This window comes from Glycine soja, chromosome 15 (assembly GCF_004193775.1).
Source record: "Glycine soja cultivar W05 chromosome 15, ASM419377v2, whole genome shotgun sequence".
NCBI lineage: Eukaryota > Viridiplantae > Streptophyta > Magnoliopsida > Fabales > Fabaceae > Glycine > Glycine soja.
Window position 1 is genome coordinate 50,755,901 of NC_041016.1, and position 17,478 is coordinate 50,773,378.

General features: G+C 35.8%; 1 protein-coding gene across 1 annotated transcript; it reads right to left on the bottom strand.

Annotated features, from left to right (window-relative positions):
- Positions 1-997: 997 nt before the first annotated feature.
- Positions 998-15,202, bottom strand: LOC114388588. The gene is made up of 7 exons (XM_028349153.1): positions 14,641-15,202; positions 14,332-14,387; positions 14,195-14,240; positions 10,962-11,039; positions 6,709-6,822; positions 6,377-6,456; positions 998-1,349 (listed from the first exon to the last, which is right to left on the bottom strand). The coding sequence occupies exons 1-7, from the start codon at positions 14,980-14,982 to the stop codon at positions 1,241-1,243; spliced, it is 825 nt and encodes a 274-aa protein (XP_028204954.1). The 5' UTR covers positions 14,983-15,202; the 3' UTR covers positions 998-1,240.
- Between the last annotated feature and the right edge of the window lie 2,276 nt (positions 15,203-17,478).

Sequence of the window (17,478 nt, forward strand, 5' to 3'; positions counted from 1 at the left end):
GATTTCAAAATAAATATAAAATGATTCTTATTAATATTACATTGCATTAACTTCAAAGAGAACAAGTTCATTACGGCTCTACTAGGGAAAAGATGATGATTAGAACCTTATGAATCAGATGGCAATAACATTAGCATCTTTGCTTATAGCATTATTGCTTTACCACTTTTCACCGACAAACCATTTTTTTCCCGAAACGAAAAGGAGAGGAGCATGCATAACTTGAAAACATAAGTTAATCGAAACAAGTGATTGTGTTTTGATTAGCTACAAAATTTGTTTTTAATATTTATATACTCAATTGTAAAAAAGAAGTTTTATATTTGAAATGAAAATTAATTTTAAAAGTAATCTAGTTCATTGGAATTATATAACAGAATCTAGTTCATAAGATCCAAGATTTTACTTATTTAAAATAAATCCCTTTATAATAGAAAGAATCAATAATCATAATCTAATTTTCTTAGTGAGTCAAACTCGTGAATAGAGCTCAAACAGCTTTCTCCCGAATAATTTTTGTTCTAAATTTAATTTTAAGCGTGAAAAACCATTGTAAAATATTTAGACTTTTATTTCATAAGCTCAAAGTTATAATGTAGCCAGCACAGCAGATTCAGTGTTTGTGACCAAAAACACCACACATACCGATTCATCGAAGGCCCATGCATTGAAAAAATTCAATCTAAAAACACTAAGCCCAAATCATAATCAGAAAATTTCGGAATTCGGATGGAAATCTAATCACTAAAAATCATTGAAGAGATGGTAGCCATGCACTAGATACTTATATGTACATGTTTAACAATGGATTAATTTCAAGACAATTGTTTTTTAAATTGAAAAAAAAAATCACAAGTTTTTGGTTAAAACTATTTTTCTTAAAAAATAAGTTAATCCAAATGCATGATTCTCCCAAAAAAACAAATGATTTATAATCTTCCAAGGGATATGTCATACCTATCAGCCCACAAGAATAAACAATGGTCTAAGCAGACAGTGATTTCTGAATCATAGCTATTTCATTCAACCTCTTAACAATTGCCAATTTCCTGGTCAAAGACCAGCCAAAGTAGAAATTGTGGAGAAATGCTGAAAAATCTACATGTCCATTTCCAGTTAGTTTTATACAATTGCTACAAAGAAAAACATGTTTTCAATGAACCACAAATTATAATATTGATTCAAATACAAGCATGTTAGTGTCATGCAATAACCTTTGATGTCTGTATAGTCAGCAAGGTCAGTTCCCAGCAGCTGTGTCATTTCTACACTGTTCAATGGCTGGAGGAAGCAAAAGCCTAAGCCTACTTCTGTACCTTGTGATACGTTGTAACCGTTCTTCCCTTAAACTACATGAAGCAAAGGAAAGTAATAACCATATTGTTAATATATTTATTTCATCCAAAAGCACAGTATATCACTCACAAAAAAGGAGCATGCATGCTTTTCAAAACCATTAAGTTATAAGACATAGTGTAAGGATATCCCTATAGCATAATTCTTTAGGGATCCACACTTTACCCAAACACAGCATTCAAGGAAAAAAAAATAAGGGCAGTCATTGTAACAATGCAGGGTCAAATATGGAGCAAAGAAAATATGCATATACTTTAAAACAATCTATTTTGAGGTTACAATTAAAGAATAAGACAAATAAATTATCAGCCTGAAAAGCTAACATAAAAAAGGATAATTCCCATTTTCAAGATGACTCAACCTCACGCCATCGTCCACCATATGAAAGGTGATATAAGTCCAAACTAGGCTTTGATTCAGAGACAACAAGAGGGAACAAATTCATTTAGAACTGAAAATTTGCATACGCTGGAGGATGAAACAATATGTTTCAACAGGGTTTACATTTGAACAAATATCATCATAAAGTCTATTATACTAATCATCCAGCAATATTGAGAAACATGATTATAATAGTTAAACTTCCTAGGCAGTGGTTGGAATAGTTAAACTTGATGATAGTGCAAAGTGTTCTACATCAACACTGGGTCAATTAAAAACATTCAATATCACAAATAGGAATGTGGCAAACAAGTTAGTCATATAAAAATGCCAAATTTAAAGTGATTAAAATGTCAATGGAAAAGATTCTATTGGATCATTATGGAATGACAAGATACCTTTATTATGCATCTCATCAAAGATAAAAGAGATCATTCAAACTTACAGCCTGTTTAAATAAGATTCATTTCACTGCAAACAATAGTTTTATGCTCCCACGACATTTAACAAGAGAAAGAATGAGCTCCTTCCACTGAAAACACATTTGTGATGATCAAGCAGTAAAACAAACAGGCACTTAACTGAGCCCTTTGTTGGTTCTTTCTTACAGTGGACCTTTGAGAGACATGTATTTAAGAGAAGAAAAAGCTCACATTTTATTTAATAATTAAAACTTTGATAGAGAAAGGAAACTCCATACCAATGTAATTATGTATTATTATTTTCAGAATTACATTAATATTTATGAGGTGATAAATAAGTGCATAAAATCTGATAGGAACAAGAGTGTGGGCTTAGAAGTAAGGGAGGGGCCCAAGATATTGAGGGTATATGCTAGGAGAAACAAAGGTGAGTAAAAGATAGATGAGGTGGCAAGAGAGTAACAGAATTGCCAAAAGTGTGAGAGGGAATCTGAGGGTATTTAGGAAAGGTGTGAGAGAGGGGGGTATTGGGAACTTTTAGAATTCTGTTATGGAGAGAGAATTGTAACCTCTCTGGAGCTCTGGGCAGTAGGATTCTCATCTACTGTATTTTCTGTTATCCACAAATAATACTCATCTTCTCTTATTTACTGTTCTATTTACATTACTGTGTTTTGGTCCCTAACAATTTGGTCCGACCTGCCACATACGTGAGTGAGAGGAAGCATAACAAGAAGGTGACGATACCAGCGGATGCCACCCAAGAAGATGGAGGCTAAGGTTGCAGCAATAGAGTCGGAGGTGGCAGGACTCAAAACCGCTATGAAAAGTATGCAGCTCAAGGCAGAGGAGAACCACGAGAGGTTGATTGTGTTGTTGTCCAAAACCAATATGGGCGATGGTTCTATGACAAAAACCTCGTCTCAGTTCCTTGATTGAGAGTGTTAGAGGAATTTTGTTAAATGGTGAAGAAAGCCGAATTGCCTATGTTCGACAGAGAAGACCCCACGGGTTGGATTGTTTGTGTGGAGGTCTATTTTCAAGTTCAAGAGATGCATCCCGATGTGAAGGTGAGCTTGGCTCAACTATGTATGGATGGATCTACAATCCATTTCTTCAAGTCGCTTCTCAATGAACACAATGTGCTGACATGGGAACAACTCAAGGCGGAACTCTTGGAGCGATATGGAGGGATCGGAGATGGAGACATTTTCGAGCAGTTAGCGGCTATCCAGCAAGAAGGAAGCATCAATGAGTACATTACCAAATTCGAATGCCTCACTGCTCAGGTTCCACGATTTCCTGATGATTAGTATTTTGGCTACTTCATCCAAGGTTTGAAGGAAGACATCAAGGGACATGTCCATAGTATGCGTACGCTGGGTCCATTAACGTATTCGAGGATGATGAATCTCACCAAGGCGACGGAATTATAGTTCCGAGAGGGAAAGAGATTGGCATGGGTTTCGATCACCCAATACGAGGCAGAAGTGGACTGGGCCAAGGGAACAGGAATAGCCCATCATTCACTAGTGAGTTTCATGGATCCGGTCAAGGGCCCAGATCGGATTTTGGCCCAAATCGTTCAAACAGAGAAGGGGGTGCCAATAGTGGGTTCAGATCTGAGCCCAATTTTGAACCACAATGTTCTACCCCCAATGACAGAGGCATTTGTCATCTATCCTACTAGGAGCAGTCGGAGTGCAAGAGGAAAGGGCTCTGCTACAAGTGAGGTGGACCATTCCACCCCAATCATCAATGCCTTGACTGCCAGTTGGGGGTTATGTTGGTGGAAGAAGGGGAAGAAATGGACGATGAGGCAAATGCTATGATTGCAGAAGACGAGCTTGATGATGAAGAGGACGAAGGAGAATGCAGTATTTTGTTCTTGGGCATGACGTCCTTGGTGAACAGGACAAAACCCCAAACGATGAGTTGAGAGCAAGGATCAATGGAGTTCCAGTTCTTGTGTTGGTCGATAGGGGGGCACACATAACTTCGTCTCCTAGAAGTTGGTCCAAGCTATGGGTCGGCCTGCCATAGCAACCAAAGTCATGCATATCAAATTGGGGGATGGGTATAAAGCTCATGCCTAGGGAATGTGCAAGGGTGTTACCTTGGAAGTGGATTCATTGTAGTTAACAGTGGACATAGTGTTATTTTATTTGGAGGGCATCAACTTGATTTTGGGGGTAGCCTGGCTCACTCCTTTGGGGGAGATGCGAGTGGATTGGCTAGTAACAGCACCATAACACCAGAACCTGAGGCAGTGTTAGCTCCGCGGTCTGTCCAGAAAGGTGGAGAATTGGTGAATCAGGTGTTAGTTCAATGGAAAGACGAGGGACTCGAGGAAGCAACCTGGGAAGAAGAATTCAACATCAAAAGTCAATTTCCTGACTTGCGACTTGAGGATAAGTCTCTTTTTGAAGGAGGTATTGATAGGAATGGGAGTGTGGGCTTAGAAGTAAGGGAGAGGCCCAAGATATGGAGGGTGAATGCAAGGAGAAACAAAAGTGAGAAAAGGAAAGATGAGGTGGCCAGAGAGTAACAGAATTGCCAAAAGTGTGAGATGGGATCTGAGGGTATTTAGGGAAGGTGTCAAAGAGAGAGATGGGTATTGGGAATTTTTAGAATTCTGTCATGGAGAGAGAATTGTAACCTCTCTGGAAGAGCTTGGCTCTGGGCAGTAGGATTATCATCTGTATTTTCTGTTATCCGCAAATAATACTCATCTTCTCTCATTTACTGTTCTATTTGCATTCCTGTGTTTTGGTCCCTAACAAAATCTCTAATAGAAAAATATTTAAACTGCAGGCAGAGATCATATTAGAAAACCAAAGGCTTTTAGCAAATATTTTATCATATTTAAATTTAAGTAATTTACTGATGCTGTCTGGGCTTCTTGTCTCCTAGCAAAGTTCATCATATGCTATGTGCAATAGTTATTACAAGACAACTTCATGGCTTTGACTTTAATATCCAATCAACATGGACCTTCTAAGATCTTGATTCCATCTCTAAACTTAAGAATTGGAATGCTTTATAATAGTTGTAACGTGACTTTACAATTTTCACATAACTTGTATGGTTAATCTACAACTTTCAGTAGATAGATGTATTTGACAACTTGTGTACTGTCAACCAAGGTTGTGAAATTACTTGAGATCGGAAAGGGTGAGAAAAATTGTAAATTGTGACACAGATCCTAAGATCCTACTAAAAATATAAAAGTGCATTATAATATAAAAATAGGATAATTAAAGTATGTAATAAGTCCACTAAAATTCAATAATTTAGATATATATCTAGTAGTCATAGTATTATTAATATCTTAATTCTATTTTATATTTGAAAAATGATTATGGAAAGGAAAAAAGAAGAAAAAAAACTGTAGAAAGAAAGGGGTAAAAAAAAGAGAAATCAAAGTCATAGGTTATTTCAAAGGCCCAGAACAAGCCCAAAGTGTGAGTTTTAGAAACAAGCAAAACAAATTCAAAATGATCCACACAAACCAAAGTGATCTTAGAGACATGATAAGAAACCTAAAAAAAAGGAAAGAAAAAGAAAAGAGACCCACAATCCATAGTGATCCAAGACAGAGGTCAAAAGGGAGGGGCAAGGGGGGGATTGAAACAAGAGAGATGCCATACTCAGAACAGACAAAAAAACAGAAAAGTTGTGGTGTGGGAGAGGAAACGTGTCACAAATCAGTCAGCTGATTGGGACAAGAGAGGTGTCGCTTGACAAGAAGAGCTTTTGGGGGCAAAAACCCATGAAATGGATTTTCTCTACACTGGGTTGCCCAAACCAACCCACAAAGCTGTGGATCATCAACTTGTAGGAACATGAAAATCTCATGAGCTAGCAAATTTGCTTGTCAATCATGGTACGATCCCACTCCTCAACAATCCTACACTGAATCAAGCATGGAAGCCATCCATAACTCGTAGGATCTAACAATCTTACAAGTAAAATCACAATTTTTGACAACCTTGCTGTCAACTAAGTCTAGCAATGTTCTGACCACAATTCATGCATTCACAAATTAACATAAACTGTATGGTTAATCTGATTCATTCAGTAGATAGTTGTATCATTGTATGTTACAATTTATAATGCATTGTCAACTCAGTCGTGCAATGTTCTTACACAAGTCATTCATAAATGATGAATAAATAAACCACAAGGTGAAAGGGAGGGTTAAAAATAAAACTTACCGTGCTCTAACATTTTTGGCACGTTTAATATGTCTCTTCAATAGATCTTGAGGTGACAAGTGCTCAACAGACTGCTCATTCTGAAAGCAGCAATGAGCAGAACCTTATCAATTAATAGAAGTGAAATATTGACATAGAATTGAAGTGAAAGAACTAAAATTTCAACAGAAGCATTGCTTTAAAAAAAATCTGCATGAGAACAGTGCTATTCTACAAAGCTTATTCAACAACACAAGTATCAAAGAAATATCTATTTTCCGTGTACATAGGATTTCACTTTCACAAATTTGATTGCTTTAAAATAGGAAGTTAACCAGAAAAGAAAATCCAACCTCTTCCTTCTCATCTTCATCTTTTTCATCCTCTTTCTTGTTTGACAGATAACTAGCCACCATAGATGCAGGCAATGGTTTAGGAAGAGCCTTAATTACATCTTTCTGCTGTGGCTGCCAATTACAAAGAAACATAAGATAATAAATAAATAACACATCAAAATAAACAGATGCATATAAAATATTCATCTTCCAAAAAGTAAGTCATTGATTATAAAACCTAGTAAATTCCTGTATATCTGTCATATTATTTATAACCAATTCTAAGACCACATAGCAATAGATCATCCCCAAAAAGCTAAAGCTACTAAATAAAACCTAGTAAATTCCTGTAAACTTCAGCACACATTGGAAGGATGGGATTCTAGTGAGTTTAAATGCAGTGTTATCAAAATCAGACTGGTCATCAACTAGGTATGTGTATCAAGTTGATGGGTCATTGATCAGATCAATGAGTCACTAGTTGAATCACATGAACCAGTATAAATTAAAGTAAAATAAATAGATAATTGTAATATAATATTATTTTTGTCATGCATGTAACAAAACAATTGTAATCTAGTGGTAGGTTAATCTTATGTAAAGGAAGTGGTCTGAGGTCCAATATCCGCAGGTAGCTACTATTTTGTATTTTTGCAGTTTTGTGACTGAGAGTTGCATTTTTGGTTTCCTGCTGTGAGTGTAGCGGTATTCAACATTGAAATTGGTTCACCAGTTCAACTAGAGGCAATTTCACCAGTTTAATCCAGTTCAAAGACAGTTTAATGACATAAACACCAAGTTGCATAAATAACTAATTGAATAAGCAAACCAACCTGACTATGGGCCCAGTTCCCAGTCAAACCAATTCAACTGGCCAGGCCAAGCCAAGCCAAGTTTTATAACTCTTTATAAGGCTTTGGACTCTCCAACTACAAGAGCTAGCTTTTGCTATTTAGTTCTCCTCAAGGTCTTGTTGGTGACACCATCATCAAAGTTTTTCTCCCAAAATCTTATTAATTGGTATCTAAGTTTTTCACCATGTTTCTTAGCTACAAATGAGAGGCATAGGTGGTGACACCAGCATTTCATTGTTCGCCTGAAACTAGTCAAAAGGCTAGTACACAACCAACCCACTCAGGAATCGGGGCTAAGACATAGAACTTGAGTTCCACATAAAAAGTATGGTGTGAAATCCCACATCGACTATAGATAGGGTTAAAAATAAAGCTTCTAAAGGCTCGGGCAATTCTCTCCTTATGACTTATGAGATGACTTTTGGGGTTGAGTTAGGCCTAGCCCAAATTTAAGATGGTATCAATAACCTGAGCTATTTCTTCACAAACAAATGTTTTTTCCTTTTCTTTTCCACTAGAACAAGATCAATGCTTCGCTGATCCAGTTCTCTGCTTACGTGCCTTTTTGCCAATGTGATCCAATGACCAAGTGCCCCCTTTGCCATTAACCTTCCTCCATCATAGCCCCTCACACCACCACACAACCCTCTACACGCTTGTCTGTAACTGGCACATGAACCCTTTTACAAGATATCAACCTGCCATCGAGCTTTAGGCAACCACACCCAGCCTGACCACAGCCACAAATCAGTATAGTGTCTTCCCCCAGATCCAATTCTACTATTGCATCCGAGAGTTTCACCAATTTTTCTCTCATTCCTTGTGAAAAACACACTGGGCCTACCAATTATCCAGCTTTGCTTCAAGGGATGAAGTCGTTCCAATCGCCTCACCAAACTACTCACAGTTATCCTCACCAAAGACCAATCATGTTGGAAACAAATTGATGCATCCTAATCTAGCATTTTCTGTTATTCTCTTGATGCTAAGTTGCAGGTTTGATATTCTGCCTTCAAGACATGCTATGACAATTGGAACAAAGCATGGTTCTGATTATATGGAAGATCCTCATCTTTATCACTCAATTGTTGGCGCTTTACAATATGGTACACTGACCAGACCAGAGGTTGGTTAGTGCTGATAGGATCTGTCAGTTTCTTTCTCAACCTCAAGAGCAACATTAGAAAGTGGTTAAATGCATTTTACAGTACCTGCAGGGATCTATTTCCTTTGGCCTACTACCGCAGCCTGCAGCAGCTGACCAACCCTTCTCTCTTCAAGCATACTGGTGAATGGTGATGCTGATTGCTGACTGGTGTAGTGATCATGATAATAGGCAATCTAGTAATCTACTCCTGGATCATGTATTTTGTGCTTCTAATCTTGTCTCTAGGTGGTCCAAGAAACAAACCAATTCTTGGTGGTCCAACACTACTGCAGCAGTTTTGTGGATAGAATCTCTACTTCAAGAATTGAAGGTCATCCACCACTCACACTCCAATCATCATATTTTGTGACAATAACAGCATTCTTCTACTGTCACATAATCCTATTCTGCACACTAGAACAAAACACATGGAGCTAGATCTTTTCTTGGTCAGAGAAAAGGTCCTCAGTAGGAATCTGCAAGTCTACCATTTCCCTGCTCAAGACTAGGTTGCTGATGTTCTCACCAAGGCAGTCTCAGCTCCAAGATTCTGTAACTCACATGACAAACTCAAGTTCTGGAACAGTGAACTGATCCATCCCACATGAGTTTGTGGGGAGCATGTTAGAGCATATACGGTAGCTTCTAAGCTTAGTTTACTCTCATCCAGCTGTCATTTTGCTAGTGACAGTTTGTCAGTTAGATATACTAACTGAGTTGTTGATCAGAACTAGGACTTTTTGTATAAATACTAATCATCTTTGTATTACCATTGAGAATTTATTAATATTGAAATCATTTTCATTTTTCTTCTCTCTACTTTTCATAATTGATAGTTGTGATCACTCTAAGAGCTTCAAATCACCCTTGTAATGTACTCACTGCCACAATACACCAACAGAATGGAGGGAGGTCTTAATACATTGGATTTGGAAGGACTAACTTGCGAAGATACATGTGAAACATTCATTGTCGTGCAGAATGAATTTTCTGATTTGCACCTCGAGGACAAGACCAAACTCGGGGAGGGGGAGATATTGTTAGATCCCCCCGCCCCCCGCTCCCAAAAAAAAAAACTAAGTGTGTGTACAGTAGAAGGAACAAGATTACACCCAACTTACCTCTGTTAATGCAGCCAGCGAGTAGAATGCAAATGAGAGTAGCTAGGTTGTTATAAAAAAGAGAATAGATAACAGATGGTCAGTTTTGGTGAAGTTGTAACTGAATCAAGGATAAGCCCAGGCTCTTGAAGTCCTGGAAAGCTGGAACATTTGTATATTTTATTCTTCATCTCTATCTTCTCAAGGAAGCCAATCTCCAGAGAATACGGATCACCCATAATCATGGTTCATCTTTGATATTGTCCCATTTTCCATCTTTTTCCAAACTCTTTCACCTTACACCTCATTCATTCAAAAGAAAACAAAGAATGCAACATAAAACTGTATTAAACCTTAAGCCCTGTTTTATATTTTGAATGGTGAGTCCACTAACAAAAAATAAAAATAAAAAGCTCTATTCTGGTGATGAGCATCTTTGGCTTTAATTATCTATACAGCTTCCTCTAATAATTTGGTTTCAAGTAAGTTAATTTTAGCTGATTTTCATCAGATTCAAATTCAAGTTTCTCAGAGAAAGGTATATCCTAGTCTCAATTTTAAAACCTAAACTGTGTGTTCTAGTTAAACTCGTAACTGGTGCAAAGGAGGTTACAGGACCCTTGTTTATAGCATCATATATAAAATTAAAACCCACTGCAACTGCAACACGCTACTACTTGATGCAGTACCCACAGGAAAAGCATGCATGAGCCAAAAGAAACTAATAACTTCTACTTATAAAAGATTCAATCAGTCTCATTCCAAAGATGCCAAATGATAGAAAATATCATGCATCTTCATAGAATTAAGAACAATTAGTACAGCGTTTAGAAATCAATATAATTCATTCAAATTCCACACACACAAAAATAAAAGTCATGACCTCAGAGAATCACCTGTATTTAGTTCTAAATTCCATATTTGCTGTACATAGGATAAGGTCCAACTAAAATATTCATCAAGTTTCCTCGAGTCAAACTTATTTAAAGTGAAAGTTCAATTACAGCAATTTTATAATTTATCAAAGTATACATGCAATGCAATTACCATCTCTTTAACATTAATTAAACTGGAATTATGGAAGAATATTTAGCCAGCCAACATCACATGCTTGAAATCGGAAGCAGATGAAAAATTATAAAAAGAGGAAGTACAAATATATAATCAAACCTGGCTTTCTTCATTTATACCATTTCTCAACCATGATCTACAAAGTGCATATAGAGAAGCATCGTCCGTTACTCTGACCTAAAAATATGAAATATAACATAATTACCACAACTAAAAAGAAAATACCAGGGAAAGGGCTAAGATTTTGGTTCACAGGACTGGCTCATTGTCATAAGTCATAACCAACACTACAAGTTTATGCATTGGATTTAAAATATTTAGTTAAGAAAGTGACAAGGTTGGATATAATATATGAAAATGTTTTGGGGCTTTTCAACTTAGTGTGTGTTTGGATTGGAGTTAAAATCATGGTGAGTTGGGTCAAACTTGGTTTTACTGAAAATTGTGATGTTTAGTTACTAAATCTAAAACAATTCCAATCTGAAAAAATCATGGTGAAGTTGAAGCAACAGGAAGTTGCTTCTACTTCATGCAAAATAAATTTTGAATGTATTTTTTCTAATTTATCCCCACACTTATTATATCAGTTACACAGAGCAATATGAATATCATGAAACAACTCCACTGGTTACGCAGAGCAATATGAGTATAGTTGAGATGGGGAACACTTTTATAAATAATTTTTGTAAGGGTTATGGTTTGGTTCTAGTGATGACTATTTCAGAAATTAGCATATTATACATATATTCTCTTAATTTAATAATTAACATGAATTGAAAAAATTATGCCTATTTATATATATATACACACACAGAGAAAAATGTACATAGACATTAAAACCCATTTTGGTAATTACACACAATCAAATTTGATTCAAAGTATCCAAACAACATTTTCTTAAAAATCACTTTTTTATACTTGTTATCCAAACAAAAATCATGCTGCCTCAAAATCAATTTGAACCCTAATCAATTCTATAGAATCACATTGATCTAAACACTGCATATCCAAACACACAATTATATGTTGAATCATAAACTTATTTTGTAGCACCAACTAATTACAAATTAAGTTACTGTTATAATTATAGTTAGAACTTTGTTTAATCTAAAACTGATTTAATCATTTTTCTTATTTGACTTCAAATTAACGGGGAAAATTTCTTTCCTTTCAACATAAATTAGAATTCTAAGACCTCCCCTAGTCACATTATAATGTTATCCTGTACTTGGGAAACATGTTCAAGCTTCCTTTCAATCTTTGAGTCTAGTGAAACTAGAGAGTCATGTCAACTTCAGAAGCATGGTCAGTCTACTTTTAATGTCAGTCATTCAATTTTAATATAGGGTCCAAGTAGCCTTTACTCCTTCAAGTCTTAAGTAGTTTTTACTTTTATTGATTACTTCTATTACTCCTTCAATACCCATTTGTTTAGTCACTTTTAAACCAAAAGAATTATTCGAATAATTAAGTACTTACACAGCTCGATCTGGAAATGTTGATCATATGAAGTTACAATGTTACATTGTGATAATCAAGTGGCTTTATATATTGCCTCAAATCCAATCTTTCATGAGAAGACCAGGCGTATAGAATTTGATAGTTACTTTGTCCATGTCTCCAAGAAGTTATTTCCAAGGAAATCACTAGTTTGTTAACTCAAGTAATTAACTTGCAGATGTTCTCACAGTTTCTGGTCCTGTCCCACCTCTGTTCTCAAGGTTTACACAGGTCTGTGTAGTGTGATTTTGAAACCTCCTCTGTTCAGATTTTTTTTTCCTCTTCTGTTGAGCAGTTTGCACTTCATGATACAATACTCCAAGGTATTAATTATTTTATGCTGTATCTTTTTCCACCTTGTGCAAATTTTCTTTTGTTGTTATAGACTTGTTACTTATTTCTTGCATTTATGGGGATTTTTTGTCTAGATTATGTCACTGTGACTTTTTATTATTAATTATTAATGATGACAATTTTGGGTAATTTTTATTTTGAGCATTTACAGTGTAGTATAATTATTTATCTTTCAGTATAGAAGCCCTACAGCTCTACCGCTAGGTCCACTACAGCATTTTTGGGGTTGGCTGCTCTACGCCATTAGCCATGATTATCAACCATGCTTATTCCTATTTTACCAGGATCTGAATGAATTGTTTAAAAAAATAGCAATTTGAATTTATCACAAAAGATTTCATTTACCACTAATTCTGTAAAACACATAAAGCCACCCCAATTGCCAAAATCAGGCTCAATTAATTATATTTAAAAACTCATTAAACATTTACCATATACATTATATTTTTCCATTTATTTCTTTATAAAGCAATTCCTACACCACATTCTTATAGATATATTACATCTTATAAGTTCTATGATAATTCTTCATCCATCTCTCTATTCTGTAAATTGAAATGTATGAATGATCAAGTAGACCAAAACCACTTCTCATTTAACATAAGAAAACTAACCAAAAACACTTCTCCCTTATTCTTAATCTTAATTAAGCCACCTCTAACTGCAAACAGAAGATACAAATCTATCATGCTACAATGTCCATGTAATTGCAAAGACTAATGATTCATCAATCTCCACATCTACATTTCACTATGCTCACCAAAACCCTTTTTCCAATTATGACCAACGGTGAAAGAAAACTAAATGATGAGTTGCAGAACTGACTTGGAGAGTGAATTTAAGGTAAAGAGGAATGGTTGGATTTCTATAAGATGCCTACAAAAATCACAGGAGAAACTGACAATATTCACTATGATTTATAGAACAATTCGTTGGACTTCTGAGGATAAACTCATCTATAAAAATAAGATGCCTACAAAAATCACAGGAGAAACTGACAATATTCACTATGATTTATAGAACAATTCGTTGGACTTCTGAGGATAAACTCATCTATAAAAATGAGTCTAAAGCACATGATTATCAAGGGAGAAAATTGACAAAAAAAAAATGAAAAGAAAGGAACAAATGGATCAAAGGTAAGGGTGCTCAGTTCATAACCATGTTTACAAACGCAAGTTTAACACATAATGAAATTAAAACAAGTCACCACTGTAAGATTAGGAGAAAGTAATACAGATGCCTTGAAACTGTGAAAGATACAATTGTAGGCAGAAGACAAGCTCATAGTGCACATCCCAACATCAACATATTTTGGAAAAATATTTAAACAAGCACTTGCAATTACACAATGTAATTACATAAACATACAAAAGGGAAGAGCCCCACATTAAATGCAAATTAATGCTGTAATTATAAATAACACTGCGAGACATATACAATGCAAAGGATGTAAAATAAGAGAAAAAGAGACTCACTTTTCGATCTCTAACAACAATGAAGGTATCCTCGCTGCTTTTTTCCCTGAGAAACCCAACAGAAATATCAATCCAACTCCATTACCAAACGAAAATACAACAAAACACCACGATAAATACACATTCAAAAAATTCACCTCGTATTCGTATCTTTACCGCCATTGACATCAGCAACCGCGGAGCGAGCAGCAGCCTAAAACCAATCACAAAAAAAAATAACAATTTGAAATTTAGCATAATATTTATTTCCACCACATCAACCAACACCAAAGATACACTTCCAATTTAAAACCAAGTTGAATCAAACTGGTACTATCATTTAAAAAGGACAAAATCTAGAACCTCAAAACAAAAAGGGAAAATCATAACCATCATTTATTCACTCTAATAGATCACTCATTCAGAAAACTTGTAAAATTCAAAAGGGGGGGCTTCAGATTCGGAACCTTTTTAACGGGAGGCGAAGCGGCGGGTGCGGCGTGAGGGAACGGCACGTGAGTCGGCGGCCGACCCACGTGCAAGGCGTGGCTGAAATAGTCCAAGGGCACGCCGCGAACGCCGCCGCTGTACATCATGGACGGCGGCGGGAACGCGGCGGAGACGCCGGCGTGATCGGCGGCTCTGACGCCTTTGGGCGCGAAGGGGTAGACAAAGTGGGGGTTTGGGGCAAGAATTGGGAGGGTTTGTTGCTGGGAAGGGTAATGGTGGTGGTGCTGCTGCTGCGGCTGGGGGAGCGGCGAGATGGGTCGCGATGCGGTGGTTGTGGCGGCGGCGGGGTCGAGAGGCATGGCGGTGGTGGTTTTTGAACTAGAATTTGAGTGAAGAGAGGAAAAGGAAACTGCGAAGTTGTTTTGATTGTGCGCGTGAGTGAGTGAGTGAGTTTGGGGGTTTTATTTGGAGAGAAGAAAAAGGGAGGGAAAGGGAAATTGGTAATAATTGTCCGGGAAGAAGAAAAAAACGGGAAAGCAAAAATTAATAACAGCTGCTTGTGTGGGGTTTTCGATGTAGACGGTTAATGGAAAAAATATTATATAGTCTAGGATAATAATGAGCCCGATTAATATTCACGGAGGCACGGAATTAATTGTTATTAATAACTTTTAAAAATTAAAGTATATCAAATACTTAAAGAGTTTTTTTCTCTCATGAGTGAGGTGTTCCTTTTCTTGTGAGAAATTTGTTCTTGTTTTCTTATATCAATGGTTTTCAATCACATTGTTTTCTTTTCGGTATCCTTTATTTATGAGAATCAAGAATAATTGATTACAAAATGTTATAGTTGATTATTTTCATCTTACAGAGAGTGTCTTAAGTTTTTATATGCAATTTAATCAATTACGAAATATGATAATCGATTATATCAAAGCACAGAGTCTTCTTTTTCATGAAACTAGCATTCTAATTGATTACTAAAATTGATAATCGATTAATTCGATGATCTTACCCAAATTTCAAATAGAAGTTAGTTCAAATGCTTGTTTTAACACCTTGTAATTGATTACATAACCTGATAATTGATTACACAACCTTGTAGTCGTTACTCTATGTTGAACTCATTATTTTTAAGAAACTTATAGATGAATCCATGTTTAATCATACATGATACTCTATTAAGCATGAATAAACAAAACTTAAACTAAAAGCTACCACACATGCCTAGTCTAAAAGCATTCAATACAAATGTTACATACGTTAAAACATGTTTGGCATTGCAAAATCATAAAACCAAAAATAAAACTTAAGACTAAATTTTAAACTCATTAAATCAACATAAATCTTTGGGCCCAGATGGCCTTAACCCTGCTTTCTATGAAAAAAAATTAGCATATTCTTGGACCTAAAGTTTTTACTGCAGCTACTTCCTGGCTTGAAAAATGGCTAGTCTCCTCAACAAATTAATCCACTTCAATTGCCTTCATCCTTAATCCCAAAACCGTGAAAAATTATAGGCTCATATCCCTTTGCAATGTAATCTACAAAACAATCTCCAAATCCCTAGTCAACCGCCTTAAGCCCCTCCTAAACAAGTGCATATCCAATAAGTAATATGTTTGTGCTAAGGGAAGGTCTATCCTTGATAATGTCATTATTGCCTCTGAGATTACTCATCACATGAAATGTAAGTCTAGAGGAGAAAAGGGGGAATTGGCTCTCAAAATTGATATCAATAAGGCTTTTGACTGAGTTTAATGGGATTATCTTTCGAGGGTCATGTCTAAAATAGGTTTCAATCAGAAATGGATTGATTGGAAGAAGTTGTGCTTGGAAACTGGAAACTATTCAATTTTGATTAATGGGGATTCTATAGGAAAATTTTCACTAGGGAGAGGACTCAGACACGGTGACCCACTATTACCCCACTTATTCATTATTTGTAATAAGGGACTTTCTTCGCTTCTAAAAAAGGTTAAGATAGAAAGGGTGAGTTTGATGATATTAAGGTGTGGAGAAGGGCTCCAAATCTCTCATTTTGTTTGCTAACAACTGTTTTCTTTTTGCAGGACAGATGAAAAAGAGGTTACATCACTAAAGAATATCATAGACACTTATGGAAAAGCTTTTGGTCAACTAATTAATTTCCATAAGTTGGAGATTTTTGTAGCTCTAATACTAATAATTGTTTTTCACACTTTATTTTTTGAACAATTATCTTAGCTTTTCTTTAAAAAAAATTGTTTATAGTTGTGGTTTTTGTTGATAAATTGTATAAAATGATTTTAGAAACTTAAAAAGATAGTTTTGATGTCTTTGTGTAAACTTTGATGTTACAAGAGCAGGTTTTTATCATCAAAATATGAAGAGTTGTAGAGGTGATCTTGCCACAATGAGATATGTTTTGGCCACAACAAAACACAATGCTTGATCAATTGGAATTAACAAAGATTTGCCACAAGAAAATTGCATTTTACCATAGCAAATCCACAAAGCTTAAGACCTTGGAATTAAGAGAAATTCACCACAACAAGTTGTCTATTCCCCATAGCAAATGAAGGTCCAAAGGCATGAAGATCAAATGTAGAGTCCTTAATTCATAGCTGTAGTTTCAATGTAACAAAAATCCTCTAAGGCACAAAAGTTAAATGTAATCTTAGCTCTATTTAAAGAGCATGTAACATCATGGTTAAAGACTTTTGGTTCATTTCACAAATTCAGAAATAGAATCTTGAACATTTTCTCTCTTCTCTCTCTTTTATCTCTCTCCCTCCATTATTGCTCTTTTAAGGCTCTATTTGGATCTTTCATGATCCAAATGAACTAAAATTCACAGTTGCTAAATGATTGAA